Here is a 17895-nt window from a genome sequence, read left to right as displayed (position 1 = left end):
CAACGTCATTTTTTGTTTGATTACCTAACGCTTTTAGGTTCATGTTAGGTTCATAATCATCAACAGACATCACTGACTTTCAAATAATGTTTAATATCCACAATTTGTCAAGCAATTCATGCCCTCTCTATATATCTTGATCAAACAATACTTAATACATAATTTGCAAAACTGCAAGATCCCCTCGAGTTCCAAAATGTAAGAATATGTTTGCAGAACTGCACTCACTAAAACAATTGGGCCACCAGTTGGCCATATTGAGACAACCAATATGACGTCCATTAGACTGCAGACTTGTATCTTGCATCATAGAGCATCACTGATAGAAATCAGGTGCTATATAAACTTATATATACAATCTATTATAATTATTATAAATAATAATGAATAAAAATGAAATGAATGCCAGTTTCCATTTTCCATTGTAAGAAAAAATGACGTGAGTCAGTAAGTCATAATACATATTCTTTATGTTAAGCTTGAATGTGATTGATCAAATCAAAATGACAATTAGTGTACAATTACAAATAATATACATGTAGTTATAATTTGTTGAAACATGCATACAAATATTTAATTAGATAGCTACATTGTAAAAATCATTTATTCACAAATAAACAAAAGAGTGACTGATACCCATACATGTATTTCCAGTGTTGAAAGTATCTTTAGTGAAAGAAAACCTCCAAATCACAGAACAAATGTCTTATTAGTATTTCATGAAAAATAACCCATGTTGAACCCCAAAGTAAACTTTTATCACCTATCACAAAATAATCCTACATTTAAAAAAAATTTTTTTCAAGACTTAAACAAGTCATTGTTAATGACATAGCCCCTGTTGGAATAAGGGGAAATATTATTCATGCCAATAATAAGGTAATATGGACCAAAACCATAGTTACTAATGTAGAGTGAATAATTGGCTGGACTATAGTATCAACAGAAATTAGATGTATTAAATGACTCTTCCAAAATCAAAATACATGATGATGCATTTTCTGTATCAAAATTGAATTTCCTTTGTCCAGGTGCATGTAAGGAGATATAGTAGTAGGGTCAAAAAGCAAGATTGCAGGCAGTCAACCATCTTTGAACAGATTGTGAAACTAATTGTCATGGACATGTATTGTAACATGTATAATTTTGAAGAGAAAAAAAATGTCAACAATACATTTTGAAAAAAAAACAAAAAAACAAGATGGCTGCCAGTTGGTCATCATGGGCATGTATCTCAACATGTGTAATGTTTGTATAAAATAATGAAAAAAACTTTCCAAGGCACCACATTATCAAACAAGCAGCCTCTCGGCTGAGATAGCTCCACTGTTTGCAATGCACATTTCAATTATAGAACAGAAGATATCATTAGAAAATGAACAATATGCATAGTATCAATGCAATGGGACTTGCTGTTTTCAACAAAAATTCAAAAATATCATTTTTCACCATAAATGATTGTGGTTTTTAACAAGAAGAAAATATCACTTTTTACCAAAAATGAAAAAAATATTCACCAAAATTACTGTAGATAATTAAAGATATCATTACAAAAATAACAAATCTGAGAGAGATCCACATGTAGTACTAGTACCTATATATGTAATATCAAAGCAATTGGACTTGTAGTTTTTATTTTTAACAAGAAGTTAACAAATAACACTTTTTACCAAATATGACAAAAATATTCACCAAAATTAGAGAATTGAAGATATGATCATGAAATGAGCAAATCTGAGAGAGGTCTACCCAAGGTACATATACATTAAGTATCAAAGCATTCAGGCTTGTAGTTTTCAAGAAGAAGTCGAAAAAGTAAAACATTGACACGGACGTCGGACGTCGGACAATCACTCATATGATAAGCTTCGCTCGACAAAGTCGACAGCGGAGCTAAAAAACAAAATGGATGGCAGTCTGCAGTTGGAACAAAGTGACATGAACATGTATTCTTATATGTATTATGCGCCAAATATGAATGAAAATGATCAACAAGCCCTGGAGATATAGTAGTATAGTCAAAAAGCAAAATAGCCACCAGGCAGCCATCTTTGATCTGATTGTAAAACAAATTATCATGGACATGTAATCTAAAATGTACAATGTTTGTATCAAATTTGGTAAAAAAGACGACAAAGCATGCATAAGATACCACATTTTCAAAAAACAAAATGACTGCCAGTCGGCCATCATGGATTGAATCAGTAAACCACTGCATGTGCATATGTCCAAGAAAAAATACTAGGCACATGCAAAGAATGAACAGATTTGGTCCACAGGGTTCTGAAATATGACTTCAGACAGGTTTACAGAGACCGAATTATAAGTTCCTGTTTCATGCAGAATGATGCACCAAAATGTTGGCAGGCAAAATGATGCCGCTTAAAGGATTTTATTAAAATATATATAATTTTAAATAAATTACTTTGGGAGGACAAACATTGACTACAGATGTATTCATGTGGTTATATAATTTAGACAGACATACCACAGCCTCACAAACTGTTACTACACTATTAACATCATTAAGTAATTATAACCATGGTAGATCACCTGTTGCAACTCAACAGGAAATGACTGTACATAGTTCTTATGGATACAAGACATAAATATCACAGTCCCCGTTATTTAATTATAAAATACTCATGTTAAAATAATACATGGAACATCTGCAAACAATTGAATTAATATGTACTCTATGTGGGTGCAACTCATCATAAAGTGATTTCCCTTAATCTGATAACTGAAAACTTTTATTGACCCCCGTCCACAAGTGCAACCAAACTATGTCTCATAAATGCTCAAGAAACTGCATTCATAAATTTGAGTAAACCTTGATGTACCTTTAATAACAACTTGACTTCTTTATTAATTCAGGTCTTTGTATATTACCAGGACCTGGGTTTGTTTCATTATCACTACTATAATTTCTATCAAAATGTAGCCCTGACACCCCTCAACATTTTCCACTGAGATTAGTAATGGTACAACCCATCTGTCACATGACCTGGTCATGACATCACTAACAACAATAGCATTACAATCTAAGCAAATTATTTATTTATTTATTCTGAGCACAATCCCTCTATCCCCGGTCTGGAAACGGTCATTGTATTAGGTGCGAATCGGCCTCCTTCCCTGGCAAAGGCGCATTGCGGGCATGGGCAAAGCATTGTCACGTGATCAGTATGCAGCCGGCCACTATTTTTGACATCGTCAGTGTTATGTATTTTTTTACAACTTAGTTGATTATTCCAGAATTCATGTTTTTTCACATAATTTTTTAATCAGGATATCTGTCTAAAGTCTAGTCTGTCTAGCTGGCGAGTAGTTCTTTAATTTATCTATTTTACCAGCAGCAACACATTTTCGCAACAAATTTTCATACCTTTACCCAGATATTTGTCGTTTTTGATTTTGGGGTGATTGAAATGAACTCTATTTTATTTACCATACTTCTCGGCGCGAAACCAATATTTGTCTTCGATTTTGACATTTTATGATCGAAACATATCATTAAAAATTGGTGGGCTGATTTGTTATTTGTCATACCGCATTTTATTAATGTTAAATTGAGCGACTTTTATGGATGCTTTTTAGATCGTCAATGCAAATGGCGACATTTTGAAATGACTATCTACTAAATTATGTGCTAAAAAAAATCATTTTTTATATACAAACATTGAAGCATTGTTATATACTTTTGTATAGAATAAAGTCATTAGTTAGTTCACTGTTATGAACCCCTCAAGAATCAGAAATATCACAGATTTTTCGATCGACTACTTAACATGAACGACGCCATTTTGACAAGATTAGCAAAGTTTTTCTCTATTAAAACGAGAAAATGAACATAATTCCCGATATTAATCTTTGCATTGCAGGAACTGGATGTTTATAAGTTGGTAGGCTGGTTGTGATGCGTATATAAGGGTTCAAAAAACCCCAATTTCATAGTGATAATTTTGTTTACATGTTTGTTTACGTTGTGGTTGCCCGAATTTGAAGTCAAAGTGAAGTCATACAATGAGGTATCGCTTTGCATGACGGTAAATTTTCCTATTTTAATGAATGTTTTGACGATATTGTAATCTTTCCGACTTCCTGACTCCCTCGGCCCGGGTATGAACGGTTTGTTTACCCGTACCGCGGTTGAAGACAAAAGAACGCTAGTCGTTTCCAGACCGGGGATAGAGGGACTGTGTTCTGAGCAAGCTCAGTTGCTCTGTCAGTGCAGTAGGGAGAGGTAATTTTGGATGCAAATCTTGAAAAAGACCCACTTAGGAATTTCAGATCTGGAGAAAAAAAATTATGTTTTTCGAAAAAAAAAGTTTTTATTATTTTAAACAGTGCATAATATGTAATAATAATTTTAAATTCATGCTTTATCTTCATACTTTTTGGGAATATTTTTAACACAAATTCTTACTCTCACTTGTCCTAAGTGTTTTTGGTTTCTTATTTACAGCTCTGTATTTTTGATGTATAGTGCAAACTGAGTTTCTGTTTCATTTAGTTAGGTTCGAATACATTAGGTAAAACTTGTGAATCAGAAATCAGGAATTCATGAATCTGAATTTAACAGAATTAATTATTCTGAGCATGCTCAGTTGCTCTGTCAGTGTAGTAGAGAGAGGTAATTTTGGATGAAAATCATGAAAAAGACCCACTTAGGATTTTCAGATCTGGAAAAAAATGTGTAACACAGACTTGTTCATCAACCTGCCAAGTTTCATTGACATCTGCTGCACAGTCCCTGAGAAAATGTGAGATAACTTGAAAATGAGAAAGAAAATAATTCTAGTACTTCCCTTTCAGGCTTCACCTGAACGGGGACTAAAAACAGCATCAGGGTTTGAGGTATGTCTAATGTCTGTATTGAGCACAGATTAACTTTTGGCATAATAAAAGTATTCAAACCATTAGAAAGTACATGTACTAGTCTGTGCAAACTATTCTTAATACCAGAACATTAAATGTATTTACATGACAATACAGTCTGATTTGGATTTTGAAGCCATCATTGCAGGAGAAGGTAAGCTCTCAGGTGGGGGTTCCTGATATACACCATGTAAATACACACGAAGAATACTTAGGTACAGTTCATTAAAATTTCCACGATTATAATAAAACATGGACTGATCACCTTCTGATTCTCCAATTTTTATCTCAATAGTCTCAGCACCAACAGCTATTGCCCCTGAAAAATACAAATAGATGAATTATTTAACAAATACTTTTTAGTCCTGTTCGGACGCAGTCCAAAAACAGAGACTTATGGTTTGACCTCTGTGTGTCCATGCATCTGTGTGTGTGTCCGTGCATCTGTGTGTGTGTGTGTGTTCATGCATGCATCCAAACCTATACCTTAGACATGCCTGAACCGATTACATTCAAACTTCACACATACATCATACATACAGTTGTAATATTATACATGCACATCAATTTGTTTCATGATCTGATTCAAGATGGCTGAATGGCGGCCATTTTTGTGCTGAAAAATCATCTAAATCAATCATTTATGGATGGATTTTGTTCAAACTTGGTGCATACACGTTGGATATTATGGGACCTTGATGCACACTATTTTGTTTTTCAGATCAGATTTAAAATGGCTGACTGGGGCAATTTTGTTTTAATGAATGCAGTTTAAGTGCCATATCTCTGCCATGCTTTGACTGATCATGGAGGGAGGTGAAGCTATACATCGTCGGATGCTGTAGTAATGAATTAAAAAATAATTGTTTTTCGAATATTCTTTTCTTTTCCGTTCATGTGCACGATGACTCATGATAAATACCATAACAGCAAATGGATATAATTTCAATATAACAGCAATTTTTATTAGCATCATATGCCATGTATGTATGGGGGTCTAAAAACTAACTCTGCGACGCTATTGTGCGACTCGCCGAATGTCGATTATTGCACTCTGCGACAGGATCGCAGTGTCACTCTGAGAAGAGCACGATTCCTATTGGTTGGTTGGTCGAACAGCACGAATCTCAATGGTCGATGTTCACCGCATGCCTTATAAAAAATTTAGTTTTAAATGGTAAAAATGGTATGGTAAAAAAAGTGTGTAAACACATGCCGCACTGTTCGGTGATCGGCAAACACATGGAAGCCAAATTGTGGGACCAAACAAATGACACATGGTTTACGGTGATTAGACACATCACACCGCTGACTAGAAAAATTAAATAGTGTAACGTGCACGTTGGTTTTGACTGGCATATACGGGGTAACGTTATCGCCATCTTGGAGTTGTAAGGCTTCGTTCCAATGACTATGCTCATTAGCATAGGCGGCAGCTTCAAAGCGAGTGGGAAGCGAAGTACTTTTCACGCGTTCTGCAACGAATGTTGTACGTCTGCTTTGACTTTGTTGACTTTGTGCATCAAGGAAAATAATATCATTCACGATATGCAAGGTTTTGCCATGACAGCAGTTGTTTGCAATCGTCTGCTTTTGTTTAGATCATAAACGTACTCCAAACTTGTGGTCGACGATCGATTAACTGGTATTTTAACCACCAGAAATGAAATACTTTGTAACAGTTATGAAAAGTAAACAAAAACGGCGTTGGTTTGTGGTATGAATGTAACTATTTTTGTATCATATTTTTCAAAGTCAGTATTACTGAAAATTATGGTTTATTTTTTTTAAATGAACGACAAATATCGGTGGTCCATATTGATCTTAATGTAGTGGGAAGGGAAATTTTTTTTTTTTTGATTTTTCAACAATTGATAAAACGGTTACTTTGTACCTTGATTCATCATGCCAGCTTTTCGAAATTTCGGAAAGACCAGTGCTCAAACGCTAACACTACTACCGTTTCGTTAATATATGCATAATGTTTATAACATGTATATATGTATACTACCGGTAATACTCTATTGTTGACAATTCTGATAGAACGTACGGGTGACAAGCTTCCTGTCGCAAACAATTAATGCATATTAATCCAACATCCATTGTCAGCATTATTATCAGTCAAGACTTCGTCTGAGAAATTTTCTAAGTCTATCTTCCATTTTAATAACACAATCTTACTAACACAATGACGATGAAAATAAAGAAAGCAGACCTGCAGCCTGGACTTTCGCCTTCACCAATTTATATTTATTTTTCATAAATTTTTCAGCGGAAACGATCAGCTTGCAAGTACGTCTAGGTCATATTATGACCAACCTCGCGAGTGGTTTGAAAGGGATGATTAGGCTGAAATATTTGCATCAATGCGAAAGAGTTTCAACTACTTAACCGATGACGACACCGATACGTGAGACTGTTGAGGACCGGTGACCAGACGAGGAAGTGAGTACAGGAAATCTGTTGCTCGTCGACACCGGGCAAATAAACAGAGCCATCGTTTCCGTTTATGCAGAGAGCATGCACCCATCTAATTCTCCGTTGACACTGTCGTTTTAGTTTTTTATCTTCAGCAGTAGTTTCAATCCATTCACACAGCTTTATGTTTTTTCTCTCTTAATATATTCTTAACAAGACATGAAATGTCACAGTCCCCGTTATTTGATTATAAAGTAGTACAAGGAACATCTGCAAACAGGTGAATAAATATGTACTCTTTGTGGGTACAACTCATCATAAAGTGATTTCCCATAATCTAGTTTTGTACTGACAACTAAAAACTTCCACTGACCCATGTTCAGAATCTCAGAGTACACAAGTGCAACAAAACTATTTGTCATACATGTATACTTGCTCAAGAAACTGCATTCATAAATCTGAGTGAACCTTGATGTACATGACTTCTTTGTTAATCAGGTCTTAGTATATTACCAGAACCTGGGTTTGTTTCAACATCACCACTGGGCATCAGAATCATTCTCATGTTGTCAAATACAATTTGTTATTAATACAGTAAGGTTTATTATTTAAAATGTATTCATTGTACATAGAACAACATCTGTTAATTTAAACAATTGTAAAAGCTATGTTTTCAGAGCAAGACAGTACATGTAATAATTAAGGAAGCCAGTAAAGGTTGGTCTGCTCATAACCTTCAATGGAGAAGTAACAATAATTGTTTGAAGTCTTTTTAGTGCAGTGATATTATTGCATTTCAATCATTAGTAATGGGTATAAAATACTGTAAACCATTTAATTTTCACTTCTAGATACATGTATATTCAGGATTCTATAAAATTTCAATAAAGTCCCTGACACTCCATGTTGTTGGAACCCAGAAAAAATTGCCTTGCGAAATTGAAGCAGTTCACAGCACCGATGTAAAAAAAAAAAAAAAAAAGTTTAAAATGAGTATTGTCAAAGATATACACTTGTAGGTTCATAAGACATATGTACCAATCTGAGTGGTTCTAGAAATTAGTATCACAAAATTTTACTCTCCGTGATTCAATATCAGCCCTATGTATAACACCGTGTTGATCAGGCGAACTAATTGACAATGGCCCTACAGGTATCGCTATGCAATCACAGTAGTTTTGTATTCTTCTTGCATTTTGACCATGGAAAAATATTTGTTTTTGAGAGTGGTTGAATTATTAGAAGAAAAACAGAAACTATTTTTTTTTTAGTATAAATTCTAGTAACTGAAATGCAGGATTGAAAAAGAACAAGACAATACGCAAGATTGATAAACCTTCAGCGAGCACTCCTGAAATTTCAGATCATTGTTACTATGTTTTTGGATACATTCAATGACCTGATACATAAAACCACATTTTTTATTGCTCAATCACTTGACCCTGTATGGCACAAGATCGCAAGCTTCTATCATAAAATTGGGTTATTTATTTGATGTAACGAAACATGCATTCACAGCAGACGGAAATTCGTTTGAGATGTTACTTGATTTTTGTATTCAGTTTTCTATTTCAACCACCATCATCACTTAGTAAGCTGAGGTCACGCATTGGGATACTGACTGTGCATAAATGCGCAGTGTAGTGCCACCAGAAGGCCGATTGTTTGAGAATATTTTGCACCATTACGCCATTTCAAATATTATATTAATTTACAGACAACAAAATAAAAATTTTCAATAACATACAAGTTTTCCCACAGTTGATGATATATGGCAATGACATGCCTTCGCCAGTTTTACTTTGGAAGACATTGGAAGATAACAGAAAGGGGCTACATCTTTTTTTTTTAATGATTTTTGAATTTTTTTCAGGGCAACAGAAACAAAAACAATAAATGTGTAGGTAGGCATTATTATAGCAATTGCACAATTAATATTGGATGAAAACGTCATTACCGATATAAATCATTCTGTTCAAACAATTAAAAATAAGATCACATTTAATTTAGTCAGTTTTCATAATGAACTACATAATAACATGTATGTACTTATAAATTTGAATAAGGTTCAACGGCATTTTCATTTAGTGCCAGTTTATACACCATAAAACCTCTGGTTTAGGTGTCACACTCAGAGAAGAGTGAAAGGCCTTTGGTTCATAGGCATCGCGAAATGTTGGAATTGAACCCCCCCCCCCCCCCCCCAAAAAAAAAATTCACATAATATAATATGCATTATTTTTTTATAATTTTGTTGATAACGAAAAGTAAAGTATGTTCTAAAAGAAGTTTCAAATAAATACAAACACGAATACATTGCTTAGCGGTTAGTACCAGTAGCAAATTATCACGGTAGCACAATCTGGTCATTCTGTGTATCGCAAGTGAATAACCTACTTGTTTTCAAAGTATTGTAATTGTTGATTATTATTCAGTAATGATTATAATAACGCACAAAAATGTAATGCGTTGAATTTTTATGAATTGGAAGTAATATTCAACTTAGTTTCATCGTAAACGAATGATTTCGGTCGAACGTAAATGCTCGATGTGATACGATATCTGCCATGTTTTCAATACGCATTGTCATTTAAGTGACTTCGTGGTGAACGCAACGCGGTACTGTAGAGATTCACCGATATTGTAGCAAGATCTTTATGCTTTTATTTTGACGCGAAAAACGGCATGATTTTTTTTTAAATCAAACAATTAGTTGTTTTCAAAAAATAAACTGAGCATTCAAAGAATACCTTAACATTGTTCACAGAAAAAACAGCTCATTGTCGAAACGAAGGTTACCCATTCAGGCTATTCACAATAAACACCATACTCTTGAATAAGTGTCAATGACTACGGTAATATATAAATTAGACTCTTCTAGGCGTCAGGAGAGAATGAAATATCCAAAATATTTAAAAAAAACTGCCGAAAAAACGCAGGGCGATTTTATGGTCCGTTGCAGACTACTCGACCGACCGTCCACACACGTGTTGTCACTGTACATCCGCCATGTTGAACCGCAGGAGATCGGCAAAATCTTCATTACAACTAATAGTTTAATGCTCACAACATAAAAAATACGAATATAATCTTAGGCAACCTACTATTATATAATGAATAAATTTATCGACACAAGGACATTCTCCCCCCCCCCCCCCCCCCCCCCCCCGAGTTGTGGATATTTCCGAAATCGCGACACAAGCAAAAGATCGGATAACGATTTACTTGAAAACTATGTCCCCATGTACAATAATTTGACAGGGTATACAATTTACAAACTAGTTTCGTAAATTGGAGACAATTGTTTGGCTTTTCACAAGAATATAAAGTTGGCAATCATCATAATATTCACGTCCGTACATCACGGAATGTACACCAATCGTACCCCAATATGAAACTGTACATTCAATTTTGCTGAAACTGGAGAACTTAACTTTGCAAATTGCTTTCATCATTTCATCTGAACAGAAGTATTAAATAAACCAACATATCAACATAGATCTTCCAATACAGAAGAAATGATGAAAGCAATTTAAGTTTAAAAAATGGTAAAGCTGCAGGTTTCAATGCCATTTACGCCGAGATGTTAAAAGCAGATATAGTCACTGCCACAAACTCCCTTACCAAACTTTTTTCACTGTATTTGGACCAAAAATGAAATTCCGGATGATTGGCGTAAAGGGCTCATCGTAAAACTTCCAAAGAAGGGTGATTTGGCAAACTGTGACAATTGGTGGGGAATTACTCTCCTATCAATTCCAAGCAAAGTCTTCTGCAAAATCCTTCTCAATAGAATGGAAACAGCCATTGATGCAAAGCTCAGAGCAGAACAGGCCGGTTTCAGACGCGGAAAAGGGTGCATTGACCATATTTGTGCACTATGAAACATGGAACAATGTTTGGAATGGAATGCATCACTCTTTATAAATTTCATGGACTTTAAGAAGGCGTTCGATAGTGTACATCGAGCCTATGGAATTCACCCAAAACTCACCCAACCAATTTTATTTTTATTTCATTTGCGGCTCCTGTTCATTCGGCGGGTTCGCAAAACAAGGGATAATAAAAGTCTGGCCTAATGAGCATAGTTGCGACAAAGCCTTACAAATTCCAGATGGCTTACTAGCTCCCTGATGTTACACCGTAATAAGCCAGCACCAACGTGCATGTGTTTTGTAACCCCTTTCATCCCCTCCGGGGGATGTTATATATGTTAATAAATCAATGTTAAATACTTCCTGATTACCGAACTGTGCGGCATGTCGTCGGTAAATACTTGTTTATTGTAGTTCACAAGCAGACTGCAAAATACCATTTAAAACTGAACATTTCTATAAGGCATGCTGTGTACCCTTACATCACTTTTTACCTCCATGCATCGAACGACCATTGAGATTCGCGCTTTTCGACCAACCAACCAACGTGAATCGTGCTCTTCAAAGAGTGACACTGCGATCCTGTCGCAGAGTGCAATAATCGACATTCGGCGAGTCGCACAATCACGTCGCAGAGTTAGTTTTTAGACCCTCATACATACCTCCATATGCATATCATTTGCTATGTTTGGGTCAAATAATAGATCGAAGAATGAGGACGTGATTTTAACACGAGCCGAGTCAGTCCCAAGTGGGTCCCGACTAATGTGAACACAACTGCTATAATCCCTCTGCAAAAACAAAAGATTACAAATTTCAGCATGTGCCGTGATCTCTTAACGTGAACGTAGTAAATGTTATCAGAACAAACGTTTGAATTGTGCAAAACATTTAAATCGCTTATTAGATTATTACTACAAATGTATAGGGGAAAGATGTATAATAATGTTATCACATGAATAATTCTCATGAAAATAACATGTGACAAAAATCAAAAGACAGATATATTATTTTGCTTTTCCCTTGGATTCACAACAAATTACTGAAAAGTTAAAGATGGAGTTTAGAAGATCTCTGTTGTTTATGCATACTGTCTATCCACATACTGGACAACTTTGTATAGTCATGTTCTATTTTTAGTAAGGCATTATATAAAGATTCTCACCAGTTGCATTCAACCAAGCAATCATTCTTGCCATAGTTTGATTCTGATCTTCAAATTGTGGCACTGAAAGCATGCCACCACTTGACAACTGATGAGGCACAAAATTCCTGTAAGTCAGCATGAGTGGTGGTGATGGTGGAAGGGGTGTACGAGGCTTCACAAAAACAACCCGCACTGTTCGCACATAGCATGTGGTACCTTTACCATACTCAACAAAGAATGATCTCTGTGAATCAATTACAACTGGACCTGATGACAATTAAGAACCAAAATTACAATTTGCGAAGGTTAGAATGTCAGAGAAAAGTGCCACAGAAAAAAAATAAAATTAGTTATTTAATACAACTTTTCAGCTGAAAGTGAAGGAAAATAGGAATTAATATACAATACCTGAAAATGCATTTTTCTGCATCTTGACATCAACAGTCTGTGTGTTAACTATTCTTATACCTTGCTGTGCTTGAATCCATGCATTGGCTTTACCAATAACATTATGCAGTGGTTCCACATACTTGACCAGCCCCATCATAGCACTTAAACCACCTTTTGACATTTGTAATTCAGGTAAGAAGTCTGCAGTTCCTGTCATAGAAAGAACAGAATTTTTGGTATCTCCAAATAATAAAGTTGATAACAATTTAATATAATTGTTTTAAGTGCCAAAGTGATCCAAGGCCTGTGTGCAATGTACATGGCAGTAAATTACTTGTAAATGTGGTGTGAAATTAAAAATATGGAAATTATTTAATTGCTTAAAACATTGCCATCGGAAAGCCTCCTGTGATCATCATTTATTTTTGAGCTCTAATCCACACCAAAAGGTGTGCATGAGTGTTGAGAATGGGTTATGCACATGAAATTAAAATTACTATACTAGGGGGTTTCATTAACTTATCATTCCAAGATATTTATATAAGTACACTGTAATAAATTACTGCTTTGTGTACTTTCTATCTACTGCTGTTGTCATGAATGCAAAATCTTACAGCCTATTCAGTAATTAGCAAATAATACTGTATAACCTCTCCTTGGACATTGAGTACAATCATGTTATTGATTATAGGGGACACTGTGAGGTGATAGCCCTCACCCGTATCCATAGAAGTATCATTATAACATGGTTAATAAGAGTAAACCACATTCCATGCAACGAGAGAGAACACGTGCCTGACTGACAATGATCAAGTGACACAGGTCAACCTATCCTGTCAGAGTGGTTTACAATGCCATTGTACTACAATGTAAACACGTTTGACCGCTGGCTAGCTGCATGTTCTAGTGGAAATATTTTTGATAAAAATAATATCAAACAAGACACATCTACATGTATATGTTCACTCCTGTTAAGTACAGATAATGTTTTTATTTATCATAATATGCAGCCAACTTGTCTCCCAGCTTCCGATGACATATGCAGTTTTGATGCCACTACTCTAGAAACTGTACTTCAAGTAATCTAATGGGTGCATAACACTGTGATAGCCATCGGCAGGATTATAGTAATCTAAAAGGTGCATAATACTGTCATAGCCATTGGTAGGATTATAGTAATCTAAAAGGTGCATAATACTGTCATAGCCATCGGCAGGATTATAGTAATCTAAAGGTGCATAACAATGTCATAGCCATCGGCAGGATTATAGTAATCTATAAGGTGCATAATACTGTCATAGCCATCGGAAGGATTATAGTAATCTTACGGGTGCATAATACTGTCATAGCCATCAGCAGGATTATAGTAATCTAAAGGGTGCATAACACTGTCACAGCCATCGGCAGGATTATAGTAATCTAAAGGGTGCATAATACTGTCATAGCCTTTGGCAGGATTATAATAATCTAAAGGGTGCATAATACTGTCATAGCCATCAGCAGGATTATAGTAATCTAAAGGGTGCATAAGACTGTCATAGCCATCGGCAGGATTATATTAATCAAAAGGGTGCATAACACTGTCATAGCCATCGGCAGGATTATAGTAATCTAAAGGGTGCATAATACTGTCATAGCCATCGGCAGGATTATAGTAATCTAAAGGGTGCATAACACTGTCATAGCCATCGGCAGGATTATAGTAATCAAAAGGGTGCATAACACTGTCATAGCCATCAGCAGGATTATAGTAATCTAATGAGTGCATAACACTGTCATAGCCATCGGCAGGATTATAGTAATCTAAAAGGTGCACAACACTGTCATAGCCATCGGCAGGATTATAGTAATCAAAAGGGTGCATAACACTGTCATAGCCATCGGCAGGATTATAGTAATCTAAAAGGTGCACAACACTGTCATAGCCATCGGCAGGATTATAGTAATCAAAAGGGTGCATAACACTGTCATAGCGATCGGCAGGATTACAATAATCTAAAGGGTGCATAATACTGTCATAGCCATCGGCAGGATTATAGTAATCTAAAGGTGCATAACACTGTCATAGCCATCGTCAGGATTATAGTAATCTATAAGGTGCATAATACTGTCATAGCCATCAGCAGGATTATAGTAATCAAAAGGGTGCATAACACTGTCATAGCCATCGGCAGGATTATAGTAATCTAAAAGGTGCACAACACTGTCATAGCCATCGGCAGGATTATAGTAATCAAAAGGGTGCATAACACTGTCATAGCCATCGGCAGGATTACAATAATCTAAAGGGTGCATAATACTGTCATAGCCATCGGCAGGATTATAGTAATCTAAAGGTGCATAACACTGTCATAGCCATCGTCAGGATTATAGTAATCTATAAGGTGCATAATACTGTCATAGCCATCGGAAGGATTATAGTAATCTAAAAGGTGCATAACACTGTCATAGCCATCAGCAGGATTATAGTAATCAAAAGGGTGCATAACACTGTCATAGCCATCGGCAGGATTATAGTAATCTAAAAGGTGCACAACACTGTCATAGCCATCGGCAGGATTATAGTAATCAAAAGGGTGCATAACACTGTCATAGCCATCGGCAGGATTACAATAATCTAAAGGGTGCATAATACTGTCATAGCCATCGGCAGGATTATAGTAATCTAAAGGTGCATAACACTGTCATAGCCATCGTCAGGATTATAGTAATCTATAAGGTGCATAATACTGTCATAGCCATCGGAAGGATTATAGTAATCTAAAGGGTGCATAATACTGTCATAGCCATCAGCAGGATTAAAGTAATCTAAAGGGTGCATAAGACTGTCATAGCCATCGGCAGGATTATAGTACTCAAAAGGGTGCATAACACTGTCATAGCCATCGGCAGGATTATAGTAATCTAAAGGGTGCATAATACTGTCATAGCCATCGGCAGGATTATAGTAATCTAAAGGTGCATAACACTGTCATAGCCATCGTCAGGATTATAGTAATCTATAAGGTGCATAATACTGTCATAGCCATCAGCAGGATTATAGTAATCAAAAGGGTGCATAACACTGTCATAGCCATCGGCAGGATTATAGTAATCTAAAAGGTGCACAACACTGTCATAGCCATCGGCAGGATTATAGTAATCAAAAGGGTGCATAACACTGTCATAGCCATCGGCAGGATTACAATAATCTAAAGGGTGCATAATACTGTCATAGCCATCGGCAGGATTATAGTAATCTAAAGGTGCATAACACTGTCATAGCCATCGTCAGGATTATAGTAATCTATAAGGTGCATAATACTGTCATAGCCATCGGAAGGATTATAGTAATCTAAAAGGTGCATAACACTGTCATAGCCATCAGCAGGATTATAGTAATCAAAAGGGTGCATAACACTGTCATAGCCATCGGCAGGATTATAGTAATCTAAAAGGTGCACAACACTGTCATAGCCATCGGCAGGATTATAGTAATCAAAAGGGTGCATAACACTGTCATAGCCATCGGCAGGATTACAATAATCTAAAGGGTGCATAATACTGTCATAGCCATCGGCAGGATTATAGTAATCTAAAGGTGCATAACACTGTCATAGCCATCGTCAGGATTATAGTAATCTATAAGGTGCATAATACTGTCATAGCCATCGGAAGGATTATAGTAATCTAAAGGGTGCATAATACTGTCATAGCCATCAGCAGGATTAAAGTAATCTAAAGGGTGCATAAGACTGTCATAGCCATCGGCAGGATTATAGTACTCAAAAGGGTGCATAACACTGTCATAGCCATCGGCAGGATTATAGTAATCTAAAGGGTGCATAATACTGTCATAGCCATCGGCAGGATTATAGTAATCTAAAGAGTGCATAATACTGTCATAGCCATGAGCAGGATTTTAGTAATCTAAAGGGTGCATAACACTGTCATAGCCATTGGCAGGATTATAGTAATGTAAAGGGTGCATAACACTGTCATAGCCATCAGCAGGATTATAGTAATCAAAAGGGTGCATAACACTGTCATAGCCATCAGCAGGATTATAGTAATCTAAAGGGTGCATAATACTCTCATAGCCATTGGCAGGATTATAGTAATGTAAAGGGTGCATAACACTGTCATAGCCATCGGCAGGATTATAGTAATCTAAAGGGTGCAAAACACTGTCATAGCCATCAGCAGGATTATAGTAATCTAAAGGGTGCATAACACTGTCATAGCCATCAGCAGGATTATAGTAATCTAAAGGGTGCATAATACTGTCATAGCAATCGGCAGGATTATAGTAATCAAAAGGGTGCATAATACTGTCATAGCCATCGGCAGGATTATAGTAATCTATAAGGTGCATAACACTGTCATAGCCATCGGCAGGATTATAGTAATCTAAAGGGTGCATAATACTGTCATAGCCATCGGCAGGATTATAGTAATCAAAAGGGTGCATAACACTGTCATAGCCATCGGCAGGATTATAGTAATCAAAAGGGTTCATAATACTGTCATAGCCATCGGTAGGATTACAGTAATTTAAAGGGTGCATAATACTGTCATAGCCATTGGCAGGATTATAGTAATCTAAAGGGTGCATAACACTGTCATAGCCATCGGCAGGATTATAGTAATCAAAAGGGTGCATAACACTGTCATAGCCATTAGCAGGATTATAGTAATCTAAAGGGTGCATAACACTGTCATAGCCATTAGCAGGATTATAGTAATCTAAAGGGTGCATAACACTGTCATAGCCATCGGCAGGATTATAGTAATCAAAAGGGTGCATAATACTGTCATAGCCATCGGCAGGATTATAGTAATCTAAAAGGTGCATAAGACTGTCATAGCCATCGGCAGGATTATAGTAATCAAAAGGATGCATGACACTGTCTAAGCCATCGGCAGGATTATAGTAATCTATAAGGTGCATAATACTGTCATAGCCATCGGAAGGATTATAGTAATCTAAAGGGTGCATAATACTGTCATGGCCATCAGCAGGATTATAGTAATCAAAAGGGTGCATAACACTGTCATAGCCATCGGCAGGATTATAGTAATCTAAAGGGTGCATAATACTGTCATAGCCATCGGCAGGATTATAGTAATCTAAAGGGTGCATAATACTGTCATAGCCATGAGCAGGATTTTAGTAATCTAAAGGGTGCATAACACTGACATAGC

General features: G+C 36.0%; 1 protein-coding gene across 1 annotated transcript in view; it reads right to left on the bottom strand.

The window, feature by feature from the left end:
* Positions 1 to 452: 452 nt before the first annotated feature.
* The window catches only part of LOC144355156 (uncharacterized), a 70895-nt gene continuing 53452 nt past the window's right edge, over positions 453 to 17895 (bottom strand). The window contains exons 5-7 of the mRNA XM_085495012.1: positions 12730 to 12921; positions 12340 to 12588; positions 453 to 5200 (exon numbers count right to left, since the gene is read on the bottom strand). Coding sequence (XP_085351138.1) covers positions 4983 to 5200; positions 12340 to 12588; positions 12730 to 12921 — 659 coding nt within the window. The 3' untranslated portion in view covers positions 453 to 4982. The remainder of the gene's footprint in view (positions 5201 to 12339; positions 12589 to 12729; positions 12922 to 17895) is intronic.

This window comes from Saccoglossus kowalevskii, chromosome 21 (assembly GCF_978046115.1).
Source record: "Saccoglossus kowalevskii chromosome 21, keSacKowa6.1, whole genome shotgun sequence".
Classification (NCBI taxonomy): domain Eukaryota; kingdom Metazoa; phylum Hemichordata; class Enteropneusta; family Harrimaniidae; genus Saccoglossus; species Saccoglossus kowalevskii.
This window is presented reverse-complemented; position numbering and strand designations above follow the sequence as displayed.